Source organism: Aotus nancymaae, unplaced genomic scaffold (assembly GCF_030222135.1).
Source record: "Aotus nancymaae isolate 86718 unplaced genomic scaffold, 86718_ANA_hifiasm-v0.15.2.pri h1tg000029l, whole genome shotgun sequence".
Lineage (NCBI taxonomy): Eukaryota > Metazoa > Chordata > Mammalia > Primates > Aotidae > Aotus > Aotus nancymaae.
This window is the reverse complement of record NW_026988442.1, coordinates 1,569,028-1,582,185: the sequence shown is the minus strand read 5'-3', so window position 1 is coordinate 1,582,185 and position 13,158 is coordinate 1,569,028. Positions and strand designations below refer to the sequence as shown.

The window sequence follows — 13,158 nt, the reverse complement described above, 5'->3', positions numbered from 1 at the left end:
ATGAATAGTATTGGCAGTATTTGTCACCATTATACATTGTAGCTCTTTTCATGTTACATTATTGTTGTTGCAGATAATGAAGACATCATTTATGCTTATCACTACTTCAGATTTGTAGTCGTCATTAGATCGTCACTATCTGACAAAACCCAATGCCTTCATAAACAAGTGCATGCATTCCTGTGTCACAAATTCTTCTTTTGTTAAGATAACTGTACTTCACTGTAATTGGTTTTCTTGTTAATCCTATGTGATATGTTTCATGCATTTAAAAATATTATTCTTAGCAAGTTTCATTGCTTCACAGCTGGCTAAATAAGTCCATGGCACATGAAAGGTTAATATTCCGTGGCTAAGATCCTGTAGTTGTGGCATGGTACCTCCACCTGGTGGCAGCATACTCCTTAAAGGTTAATTCTATAACCAACTGTTGAGAACTTTAACAGTGTACTTGAGTGGTTTTCAAACATTTTTTATTACAACCCACAATAGGAAATAGGCTTTCCATCATAACTGAGTACACACTTACTTACATTTCACAAAACAATTCTTACAATTCTTGATCTTACCATATGACACATTGATATTTTGTATTGCATTCTAATATTCTCTTCACTTCTCTTTCATTAAAGTAAAATGCTGGTTGCAACACACTAAACTGTAACACACTAAAGTGCACTGTTTTACATCATAGGAAACCATCTTTCAACATGCTTCACAGTTTATTACCCAGTAAACTTCATTTTGGTCTCCCACACATTTTCAGGGATATAATACCTACATTTTAAATAACTGCCAACAAGTATAAGTGCATTTTACACAGTGTTTAAAAATTGTTTATGATTGATGTATAATTTAAATACAGTGAAAGGAACTGATTACAGTGTGCACATTAACATACCCCATCAAGGTATTCTTATCACACATAAAGTTCCTTTGTGACAGTTCTCACCCAGTTCCCTACCCCCTGGGAAATTACTGTTTTGATTTCTTTCATCACACATTGATTTTGCTGTTTTAGAATTATATATAGATGGAACCATATGTTACGTAGTTTTTTGGTCTGGCTTCTTTTGCTCAACCTAATGTTTTTGAGATGAATATATGTTGAGCATATCGGTATGTGGTGAGTAGCATTCCATTGCATGAATATGGCACAATTTGTTCTCCTGTTGTAGTTTTTTGGGTTGTCTTCATTTGGGTTATTATAACTAAAATTTTCATGAACATTTGCATACAAGTCTTTGTGTGCACATACGCTTCATCTCTCTTGGGTAAATACCTGGGGAGGAATCATTGGCTCAGTTGATAAGTAAATGTACGTTTGACTAAAAGAAACTGACAAACCAGTTTGCCAAAGGGGCTAGACCATCTTACATTTCCACTGGGAAAGTGTTAGAGTTTGGGTTGCTCCATATCCTTACCAACATTACATGTTATGTCAGTCTTTTTAATTGTAGTCATTTTGGTGGGTATTGTAGTTGTATTTCTTGGTGGTTTTAATTTTCATTTGCCTAATAACTAATGATATTGAACACTTTTTTTCATTTTCTTATTAGCCATTCATTTATCCTATTTGTGAAGTGTCTTCAAACTCAGGTTTTTTTAAAAATATATCAATTTGTAGGAGTTCTTTACATATTTTGGATATAAGTCCTTTTTGCCAGATATATGTATTTATGAATAAATACATGGATACATTTTTTCCATTCTATAGCATACCTATTTATTTTATTAATGGTGCTTTTTTGATTAACAGAAATTTTTAATTTTGAACATTTAACAATTTAACAGTTTTTTTTTTTCAGTATTTCGTGTTTTCTGGATTCTGTCTAAAAAATATTTTCCTATTCCAAAGGTCAGGAAGGTAGTTTTGTCTTTTTTGTTTAGGTGTGTGATCCATCTCCAATTAAAGTTTGTGTATAGCATGAAGTAGTTGTCAAGTTTCACTTGATATTTACATCTGATGGTCTAACCATTTGTAGAAACTACTTTTCTTTCACCATTGATATATAGGACAGAATCAAAAAAAAAAAAAACTGTCCAGCCAAGGAAGTGAAAAAACTGAACCTCCGGGTCTCATAAACCAGAACCTCTGGGTCTCTCAGACCATCCCCAACCTACAGACTTGGTGTCCCATTCCTTTCCAAATTAGTTTATTCCCAGTTATCTTGTGATTCTCAGAAATTACTTTACTCATATTATGTGAGGATTTATAAGGCAACAACTTTTCACAGGGTCTGTACTTGTGTTATCCAGTATGGAACCACTAGCTACGTGTAGCTATTTAAATTTTTAATTTAAATTACATTTAAAATTTAGCTTCTCAGCCACAATTGCCACGTCTTGAGTGTTCAGAGCCACATATGGCTATTAGCTATCTTTACTGAACATCATAGATATAGAATATCTCCAATTTTTTTCAAAGTGCCGGACAGCAGTAGCCTATAGAGTAAGAACAAAGCCAGGCTACAGTTTTGTAGCATATTTTAATGAAATTTTTTTTTTAGTTTTGTTAACTGGCATTCAGTATCTACCTTTTTCTTCTTGCTTACTTCTCATTCTTCCATGTTCCTATTTCAATACCAAAGTGTACTGTCCTAGCCAATCCTTTTGTCTATCTGAAAATGCAGTATCTTCTATCTGTTCTTTGCTGAGTAGAAGAAAGGATTCCCCTGGCTGTGCATGGAATCATTCTTTTATGGAGCTTACCTAGTACTGACCTATTTAACTTCTCTCAATGCTTGATGTCTTCCAACTGCTGCTGGGATGCCTGAACATCCCCTTTCAAGGTGCAGCCCAGAGATAGATATTTTCTTTCCTGTCTTGATTAATATTGCATCTCTCCTTAGCATTTCCACTGTAAATGTTAAACTTAGGAAAAGTAGTATATTATGACCTGTAGCCCTGTTCTTTATTAAGAGTTCTGTCTAGTAGTGCACTTTGTTGCCATTTCATCATGATCAACCACATAGGAATTTGTGAGATTTTCTCACATTGTTTGCTGGGCATGAGCCGCACAGACACTGACTCTGCCATTAATGTCTTTCAGTGTGGGAATTTTGCTGTCCTGGTGGATCTTCATATATTGCCGCAAGGTTCAAACAAAGATACAAGCTGGTTTTCTGAACAGAAGAAAGAGGTACAACAAAACTTTCTACTATTTATATGCAAGTAGCTGCTGCTGCTACGAAAAACATTAGCTCTTTCCAGCTTTTATTTCTATTAGTGGGGAAAAAGTGTTGAGTATTTAATCCTTGAAAAACAATTGTATTCCCAATGACAGACACATATGCACCCACTTTTTTTCTTCCTTCAGAAACTGACACATTCATAGACTTCATATGATACTCTTATTATTTAAACCAGACATTTTATACCTCTATGTTTTGGGGGAAGGAGATATATATATTAAAAAAGAGAAGAAGAAGAAGAAGTTAAAGTGACTATTTCAGGTAAGCAGGATTTTAACCTGACTGGTTGTGAAGGATGGCCTGAGCACCTGAAGCAGGTATGGTGGTTAACACAAGGCTGAACCTTCACACCCATAAAGCGTCAGCTTTTATTTTCTATTATCCTTTGATTATCGTGAGCCTTTGACAAGTGAGGAGATACTTGACTGTGTTCCTTCTCACGTTGGTCAGTCAGGAAAGCCAGTAGCCGGGGGCTTAGCAGAGCATGATGTTGGACTTTGCTGAGCCTCAGCCTCCTCATCTGAAAGTGAAGAGGTTCGCCTAGATGCTAAGTCCACTCCTAGTTCTAAATTTCAACAATCCCACCCAAGTGCTGCCTGTGGTAGAGGCTTACAAGCTGCCTTGAGTTCTCACCATTACTTTGCCTCCTTCTCCCATCCTTGCTCACCAGAGAACAGGGATAATCAGCTTGTGCCTTTTACATCCCTTTAAAAATATCATTATCCACGATGTCCATTTATCACAGTTGCTTTTTAGAGTGAGAAATAAAAATAAGTTTTATTAAAAGACAGTATATGGAGAAAAAACTATGAACCGTGGCAAAACAAAACAAAAATACCCTTTCTGTGATAATTGCTTTTAATCAGCTTTGTAGATCACTAGAAAAAAAAATCTTCAATCCCCCAAAAATATTTTATAGGATAATACATTTTCATTCAAAGGGTAATATGATCAAGACTTTGTTGTCATTATTTTGCAAAAAATACCTGGTGACCCAAGCTGAGAAAAGGAAGGTACAAGGTTCTGTATGGCGGGATTTATCATTCAGGTAAATAACTATAGACTCTCTTCTTCAGGACTTTTAAATACTTAGCAAGTCAATCAACATCTCCTACTGCCACTTATTTCATATAATTCACTCTTTAGCTTACTAGCACATGTTGCTGTGATTCAAAACTGTTCATTAATTTCCCCAAAGTGACTAATAGTCACCCAAGAGGACCTTACCCCAAAATCTTCTGACTTAACTTAAATTAACAGTGTTATAGAATCCATTCCAGGCCTGTTCTCCATTCTCTTTCAGCTTCGTCACCTTAGACTTTTATCCACCTTAGACTTTTCTTTTTAATATTGAGTCAGTTTTGCCTAAGATTCAGTAAATTTGGAATTCTTTAAAATAAAGCCATAAGTGTGTGAATCACCTCATAGCCAAAGAATGAGGCTAGGGGGTTTTTATAGGAGCCACATGCAGCTGCGTGGATGCTCATAGTACCTACTTGAGGGCATCAGGGCATGACTTAGCAAAGCTGTGCAGTGCATGACAGGACCTGCTGAGCAGCCGCTGTGCTGGCAGCTGCAAGGGGCAGGTCAGCCTCTCAAAACCAAATAGTTGGTTTGCTGCTGCTGCTTTAATTTGTCCTTTTTTTTTTTTTTTTTTTTTTTTTTGAGAGTGCAATGGCAACTTCTTGGCTCACTGCAACTTCCATCTCCTAGGTTCAAGCGATTCTCCTGCCTTAGCCTCCCGAATAGCTGGGATTACAGGTATGTGCCACCACACCCAGCTAATTTTGTAATTTTAGTAGTGTCAGTTTCACTATGTTGGCCAGGCTGGTCTCGAACTCCTGACCTCATGATCCGCCCGCCTCGGCCTTAATTTGCTCTTTTAAAGTGTGTATTGGCAGTGACACACACCTATAATCGTAGCACTTTGGGAGGCCAGTGTGGGTGGATTGCTTGAGCCCAGGAGTTCAAGACCAGCCTGGGCAACATGGTGAAACTCCGTCTCTAAAAATTGCAAAAATTAGCCAGATGTGGTGGCTTGCATCTGGAGTCCCAGCTACTCTGGAGGCTGAAGTGGAAGGATCACTTGAGCCTAGGAGCTTGAGGCTTCAGTGAGAGCCATTGATAATGCCACTGAATTCCACTCTGGGTGACAGAGTGAGACCCTGTCTCAAAAAAAAAAAAGGATTCACTGACTTTAAAATCCCTCTGGGATCATTTGTGTGTGTAAGAAAGGAGAAAAGCTAGTTGAGGAAATGCTATGACTTTAGCCTAGTTCAGTGTCCCCAGGCTTTCATCCTTTTTATCATTAGATCCTTTCATGATTGAGATTTCATGAGCAACCAACTTGATTGCATTTTAACCATCATTTTATACAGTGAAAGCCTAAGAATATCCACTTCCTTTTTAGAAAAAATAACTAATTACATGCATTAACCATATGTTTATTTTGAGTGCAGCATGAGTAGTCTTTGTACCCAAACAGTTGAATTCAAACTGTTCCATTTGTAAACTCGAGGAAGTGAGCACAGCCCATTAGCCTAGAGATGCCCTCTGTATCTCTCTCGTGTACTGATTTTAACTTGTTCTTCTTGTCTGTCCCTCGAAGGTAGCTGAGAATTTTTCTTTTCTTGCATTATTGCGGCTTTGAAGAGAAAGCTTCGCTAAGTGTGGTGTGGTCAGTTACTGGTGTCTTTGCCACGCTGCAGTTGGTCTACCTTCCATTTGTCACACTGACTCACGGAAGGAAGGTCCCATAGCTAGAGGGAGAGAGTTTGTGTGTGAGCCTTTGCTTTATTTTTGTCATACTATTTTTAGTTTTAGCCTTTTAGGGCATTTATGGCCAAATTTTAGCAATCGTTGTTTCCATGTATGTCTTTCACATATTTTCTAGCTCACTCATAGTTGAACTCTGCATGTGAAGCAAAATTCTTTAATTGTTTAAAAAAAAAAAAAACTATGAGGCAGCAAGGCTGCCTTTTTGTTGTGTGAACAATGCCAAAACACTCAACTGTAAATGGATATCTCTGTATTCCACAAGGCACTGCATCTTTGGGCAGTGAAAAGGAGGAGAGAGGAAACCAGTGTTTGTATTTTATCTAGAAACTCACACTCATAAGTTAAATCAAGTGTTTTCTATACTGTTTGAGGGGTACAAGTGTTTGTAATAAAGGATAAGTTTTACTATCATTCCTCTTCAGAACAGCTAAAAATTTTGTTGTTTTAATTTGTGAAGATTTTAAGAGATCAACCTGAGATGACATTGCAGGAAACCAGCAAAACAGGTTTGAGGTGACCTGGGCTACTCTGAGTTTGCTGCAGTCTTTGGGAATTAAACAGGAATCATCAGTCCTTATACATCAGTTCTTAATCTAAATTAAGAAATTTAGATTTGTGTGTAATTTTATTCTCTTTTTCTACATTAGGTTACATTTTCCTGTTAGTGCAGGAAACAACTGCACAGAGTATCTTCCCATTGTGTGGTTGGGCTTAAATGTTTGTTTTCCTTTATTATAAATAACACCAAAACAATAAAACAGTTGTATTTATATGTCATAAAACAGTTGATATATACAGAAACTTACTAGTGATAAGGAATACTGAAATTGAATTAAAGCCACCTTTCTGTCGCCCAGTAAGTGTTAATCTACTTTAGAGAAATGACATTATTTTCATTGTTAATAGACGAGTGTAGTGCATTTTTACAAAAACAAACAGGCATATACAGTATCATCAACAAGGGCATTAGAAGGAAAATAACATTAGTGATTTCCAGTTCGCTGCTTAACTCACTGCTCAACACTTTCCTTCTTCAGTAGATTTGTAAACCCAAGACCAGAAACTAATGAATGATGATGTTTAGGTTTTAATAATGGTGTTTAGGTTTTTTTTTTTTTTTCGAGGTGCAGTCTCGCTTGGTCGTCCAGGCTGGAGTGCAGTGGTGTGATCTTGGCTCACTGCAACCTCCACCTCCTGGGTTCAAGCAATTCTCTTGCCTCAGCCTCCTGAGTAGCTGGGATTAGAGGCACGCACCACCATGCCCGGCTGATTTTTGTATTTTAGTAGGGCCAGGGTTTCATCATGTTGGTCAGGCTGGTCTCGAAATCCTGACCTCATGATCCACCCACCTCAGCCTCCCACAGTGCTGGGATTACAGGCATGAGCCACCACGCCTGGCCAATGTGTTTAGATTTAAAAACATTTTTAGATCAAGTTTGAAAAATGAGATATTTTCCGTAAAAATTACTATTTCTGACTCCTTTTGAACAAATTGGAATATCTAGCAACACTGTGCCTATACACATGAAACAGTCCCCTGAAACCATGAGGGGCTGCTCGATGTTGACTGGGGCTGTGGTCTGGGTTCCCCGTGCCGTCGCACCAGCAGTGGATGAACATGCCCTTACTCCTGGCCCCATCCCTGTCTACTGTCCCCTGACTGCCCACACTGGTGTTTCCTTGGGGCCCTTGCTGCCAGCCAGTGTTGGCTCTTCTTGATGAATTTCTTCTATTTGTCACAGTGCAACTGATTGATATTTATATGAAAGTGTTCTTTACTGCACTTATTTTATTACCTCCTCACCCAGATGTTCACAGTGAAGTGTTTTTATCTTTCTTTTAGAAATGTGAAACTGAGGCAGAAAGAAATGAAATGACTTTTCCAGATCACACAGTGAGCCACATCATGGTTTTGAGCAAACTTCAGTAGCAAATTTAAATCTGCAGTGTTATCCTTGAGCACACATGACATGCCTTTCAACATTCATAACTAAATTAAAAAGCAAACAAAATGAAATGTTCATTGTTGACTTTTTAATATATATCATCTTAACTTTTTTGCATTTAAATTGGAAGCTTATATCTAATTTTTTATTTACTTTAGGAAGTCTGTTTACTGTTAAAAGAAACCATTGCTTCAAGAGTTCAGGAGTACTTGGAAGTTCGCAAACAGCGCAGGCCATCAAATGCAGAATTCACAAGATCCAGTCCCTTGTCCTTAAAAGGTAGGCACAGAGCACTTTGATTTTGGACAAAAAATAAATAGAATTTCTACTCTGTAGAGATGGCAATTATGTTTGACTCTTGACTGTCATGTTAGTATAGTGATACATTTAAAAAATATGTCCTAATGAAGATACTTTGTTTGGGTAAAGAAAATCAAGCAAAGAACCCTCAGGACTTTTAATGGTAGGCAAAATGTATAAAAATAGCAAATAAAACATTCCTAAGGAAACTGTAAATTCTTTAAAGGATTTTTTTTTATTTTTAAGTTTTTCTTTTTTCTTTTTAGTAGACATGTAGTAATTGTACGTATTTATAGGATATTTTGATACGTGTATACAATGTATAATTTTCAAATTAGAGTAATTAGCATATATATCACCTGAACATTTATCATTTCTTTGTGTTGTGAGCATTTAAAATCCTTACTTCCGGTTTTTTGAAAATATACAATAAATTAATGTTAACCATATTGACCGTATAGTGCTATAGAACACTAGAACCTACTCTAGCGGTAATTTTATATCCATTAACTAACCTCTCCTTATCCTTCCCTTCCCTATCCTTCCTAGCCTTCTAATACCCACAATTCTCTATAATTGTATGAGCTCAATTTTTTTTTATATAAATAGTTTCTACATATGAGTGAGAACATACTTATTTTTCTCCTGATTATACCATTAAATTTTAATATGTCTATATATCTATTTTTTCTTTATATATTTTTTGGTTACACTAGTAAGTTCTTTAGCGGTGATTTGTGAGACTTTGGTGCACTCATCACCCAAGCAGTATATACTGAACATGATTTGTAGTCTTTCATCTCACTCCCTTCCCACCCTTTCCCTCCGAGTCCCCAAAGTCTATTGTGCCATTCTTATGCCTTTGCATCCCTATCGTTTAGCTCTGACTTAGGAGTTTGGGTTTCTATTCCTGAGTTACTTCACTTAGAATAATAATCTCCAGTCCCATACAGGTTGCTGCGAATGCCATTAATTCATTCCTTTTTATGGCTGAATAGTATTCCATCATGTATATGTGCCTGACTTACTTCACTGAATTTCCTTTGGGCTCATTCATGTTGCCATTGAAAAGATCCCTTATGCCCCTTACAGGACATGTGATGGAGGTGTGACCTCGCAGCTCAAACCCTTAGGGGAACATGTAGACGGGCAATAGCATGGGCTCCGACCCTACAGCAGCAGCATCTGGGGTTGAGTGTTTCCAGCTCCTGAAGCCCCAGTGGGCGTGTGTTACAATGTGCTTTTTCAGTTTAGCCATCGGCAAGCGGCTTGTGTTAATCAGCTCAGTTAGGCTCTCTGCTTTATTTCAAGGACAGAGGGCTTTCTGTATCCTGGGTTTTTTCCTTGGTGTACTGGAAAAATTGGATCACACCTGGACTTGGAGAATGGGTGCAAGGTTTTAGAGTGGAGGTAGCTCACAGGGCTCACAGGGACATGAGTGGAGAGGCCAGAAGTGGGATCAAGTGGGAGGGTGGTCCTCCCCTGGAGTTGGGCCGCCCAGCTGCCAGACTCTCTGACTACCCCCCGGTGGAATTTCACTTTGTCCCGCTGTCGATGGCCTGCCGGAGTCTGCTGGTGCTTGTTGGCCTGCTTTTCCATTTCTCTGCTCCTCTTGATGTCCAGCCATCTGTGTGTGTCCCCGCTAGGGTCTCGGGCACAGGATTGGGGGCATGGTGGGCCAGGGTGGTCTTGGAAGATGCAACATTTGGGCATGAAAACAGGAGTGGCTGTCCTCACCTAGGTCTATGGGCACAGGCCTAAGGGTCGAGCCCTCTCCAGGGACCCTTCCTTTCTCTACCCAGCACTTCCTTGCCCTCCTCCCATGTCACCATGAATGACAGATTTTATTTTTTTATATATTGCTGAATAGTATTCCATTGTGTATATATACATAGCACATTTTCTTTATGCATTGACCTGATGGTAAACATTTAGACTGATTCCATATCTTAGCTATTGTGAGTAGTACTGCAATAAACAAGGGGGTACAGATATCTCTTCAATATACTGATTTTCTTCCTTTGTTAAAATACCTAGTAAGGAGATTACTGGATCACATAGTAATTCTATTTGTAGGTTTTTGAGGACCTCCATATTATTCTCCGTAATGGCTACACTAATTTAAATTCCTATGAACCATGTATATGAGTTCCTTTTCTTCACATCCTTGCCAGCACTTGTTAGTTTTCATCTTTTTGATAATGCCCATCCTAACTTTGGTGAGATATCTCATTGTGGTTTTGATTTGCATTTCCCTGATGATTAATAATGTTAAGCAATTTTTGATATACTTGTTGCCCATGTGTATGTTTTCTCTTGAGAAATACTCAAATCCTTTGCACATTTTAAAATCAGATTAGCTTTTTGTTATTGAGTTATTTGAGTTCTTTGTATATTATGGACATTAGTCACTTGTCAGATGGATAGTTTGCAAATATTGTCTCCCATTCTACAGGTTGTCTCTTCACTCTTGATTGCTTCCTTTGCTGTATAGAAGATTTTTAGTTTGATATAGCCCATTTTTCTATTTTTCTTTTTATGGCCTCTGCTTTTGAAATCTTACTTACAAAATCCTCGCCTAGACCAATATCTTGAAGTTTTCCCTGAGTTTTCTTCTAGCAGTTTTCTAGCTTTCTTCTAGTAATTTTATAGTTTTCTAGTAGTTTCCTAGTTTTGGGTCTTATATTCAAGTCTTTAATCCATTTCGAGTTGATTTTTTTATCCAGTGAGAGATAGGGGCCCAGTTTTATTCTTCTGCATATGGATATCCAGTTTTCCCAGCAGCATTTTTTAAAGAAAGTGTTCTTTCCTGTAATATGTGTTCTTGGCACCTTTGTTAAAAATCAGTTGGCTCTAGATAAGCGAACTTATTTCTGGGTTCTCTATTCCGTTACATTGGTCTATGTGTCTGTTTTTATAACCATACCATGCTATTGTGGTTGCTATAGCTTTGTAGTATATTTTGAAATCAGGTCGTTTGATGTTTCCAGCTTTATTCTTTCACTCAGAATTGCTTTGGCTATTTGGATCTTTTGTGGTTCCGTATAATTTTTAGTGTTATCTTTTTCTATTTCTGTGAAGAATGTCATTGGTATTTCAGTAGGGATTGGTTAATAAATGCTTAGACTCTTACTAAACTGTCAATTTCTAAAAGGTATGAGCATTGTTGACGCAGCTCGACCACAAGATTGCTTTTCACAGATGACTGAGGTTCATCATGTTGTAGGCTGTGTAGATCTAGACACCTGCAGAGACAAGAGGGATGCGTCATGGCATACCACCATCTTATATTGTTTTTTAACAGCGTCACCAAAAACATCTCTCTATGCATTTATCTAATTGCCTGTTTTCAGCTGATCCTGTTGTCTTTTAAACCTGTTTCAAAACCAAGTTCAAATCCACTAACCAGAAAGCCATGCCTATTTCCTCCTCAGTCTTCAGTTCTGTGTCTCATGTTCCCTGAAAATAGAGTTGTTGTTTCTGTGTAGTTAGTTTGGATGAATGTGGATGCTTTATGCTTTTGTGTAAATTGGGTATCTTTCCTCATTTGCATGAGTTCCTTCACTTTTTTTCCATTTCTAGATCTGTATAATGGAATATGTATCAGCATGGGTATATATACTTAATATACAACCCTGGATAAGCCAAAGTCTCTAGGCTGGTGACTTTGCTCATTGCTGTAATAATATTAATATTTTTATGCTTTGAGTTTTCTGTATGAACAATTTGCATAAATGAGTTGGAGGCTGTTTTTCCAAGTATATGATACAAAGGAGTATAAAAATTATTCGCAAACTCAGTCAAAAAGCAGCATACTACAGACATTGCCAGTAGCCTCATTGTTTTTAAGAGTTACCTGAAAAGTTATTTCAGTAGATTCAGTAAAAAATAAGTGATACAAGGTTTTTTTTAAAAAAGAATTGACTGTCAATGTCCATCAATTCTATCTCACTAATATTTTTCCTCTTAACCTTGCCAATATTGGGTATTACCAATGTTTTTAATTTTTGCCAGACTGACAGGCCAAAAATCAAAAAAAGGAGATACTGTGCTTTTTAATTTTTATTTATCTTTGTATTTTTATGTGTTGACTGACAGAACTGCATATTTATAGTTTAGGCTTGTGGTTTTTGCCTTTTCCCTCTGAATTTTTTGTTTCCTTTTGTCACTGTCTTGGTCAAGGCCCGTCTTGATTGGCTCTTAAATTAGTGCCACAGCCTGTGATTTTTCTCTTAATTCATCCACACCTCTGCTGCCAGAGTGGCCTTTTGAAGGCAAAAATGCGGTAGCTCCCAGCTTGAAACCCTGTGTGGTCAGGAACCTCAGTTGCCTGACATTTTTTATTTCACTTTTTCTCTGCATGAGATTAGCCAGAGTGCGTCTGGCTTTTAAGCAGAGAAGTTGATTAAAGATATTAGATAGGTCACAGGATTTCGGAAAGCCCTGTTGTGAAGCTACACAGAACAGCCTCAGGCATGACTCGGGGACAGCTTTGAGACATGCCCCTTGTGATGCTTAGGGCCACGTATCAGAAGCTTTGCTGAGCATCACCCTCTGCCCCATCCTGCAGAGATTGACTGCCCCGCCTATGGCCACAACCATGTGCTGTTTTATTCCTTTTGAGTCCACCACAAGGCAAAACTAGATTTCATGGCTGTCTCCTAGTTACAAGTAAGTCAGGGGAGGCAAGATGTTTGGCTTTTACCTTGGGAAAGTGACACTTACAAAATGTGGAAAGTCATCAAAACAGGATGATGGTCAACAATTTTGAGTGGGTGGACACAAGTTACAAATATCCACTAATAACTTTACTATTCAGTAACAACAAGCCTTTGCCTAACGGCATGACTTTCCCAACTACAAAGGAAATGTGCTCACCAAATATCCTCAAAAAGAGATGACCCAGTCTCAACTCCCAGCTCCAAGTCCAGGATTTCTAA

The 13,158-nt window shown here is 37.8% G+C and overlaps 1 protein-coding gene across 1 annotated transcript in view; it reads left to right on the top strand.

Moving 5' to 3' along the window:
- The window catches only part of SLX4IP (SLX4 interacting protein), a 205,828-nt gene that overhangs the window by 116,729 nt on the left and 75,941 nt on the right, over positions 1-13,158 (top strand). Inside the window, exons 3-4 of the mRNA XM_012455439.3 lie at positions 3,053-3,142; positions 8,077-8,197. Coding sequence (XP_012310862.3) covers positions 3,053-3,142; positions 8,077-8,197 — 211 coding nt within the window. The remainder of the gene's footprint in view (positions 1-3,052; positions 3,143-8,076; positions 8,198-13,158) is intronic.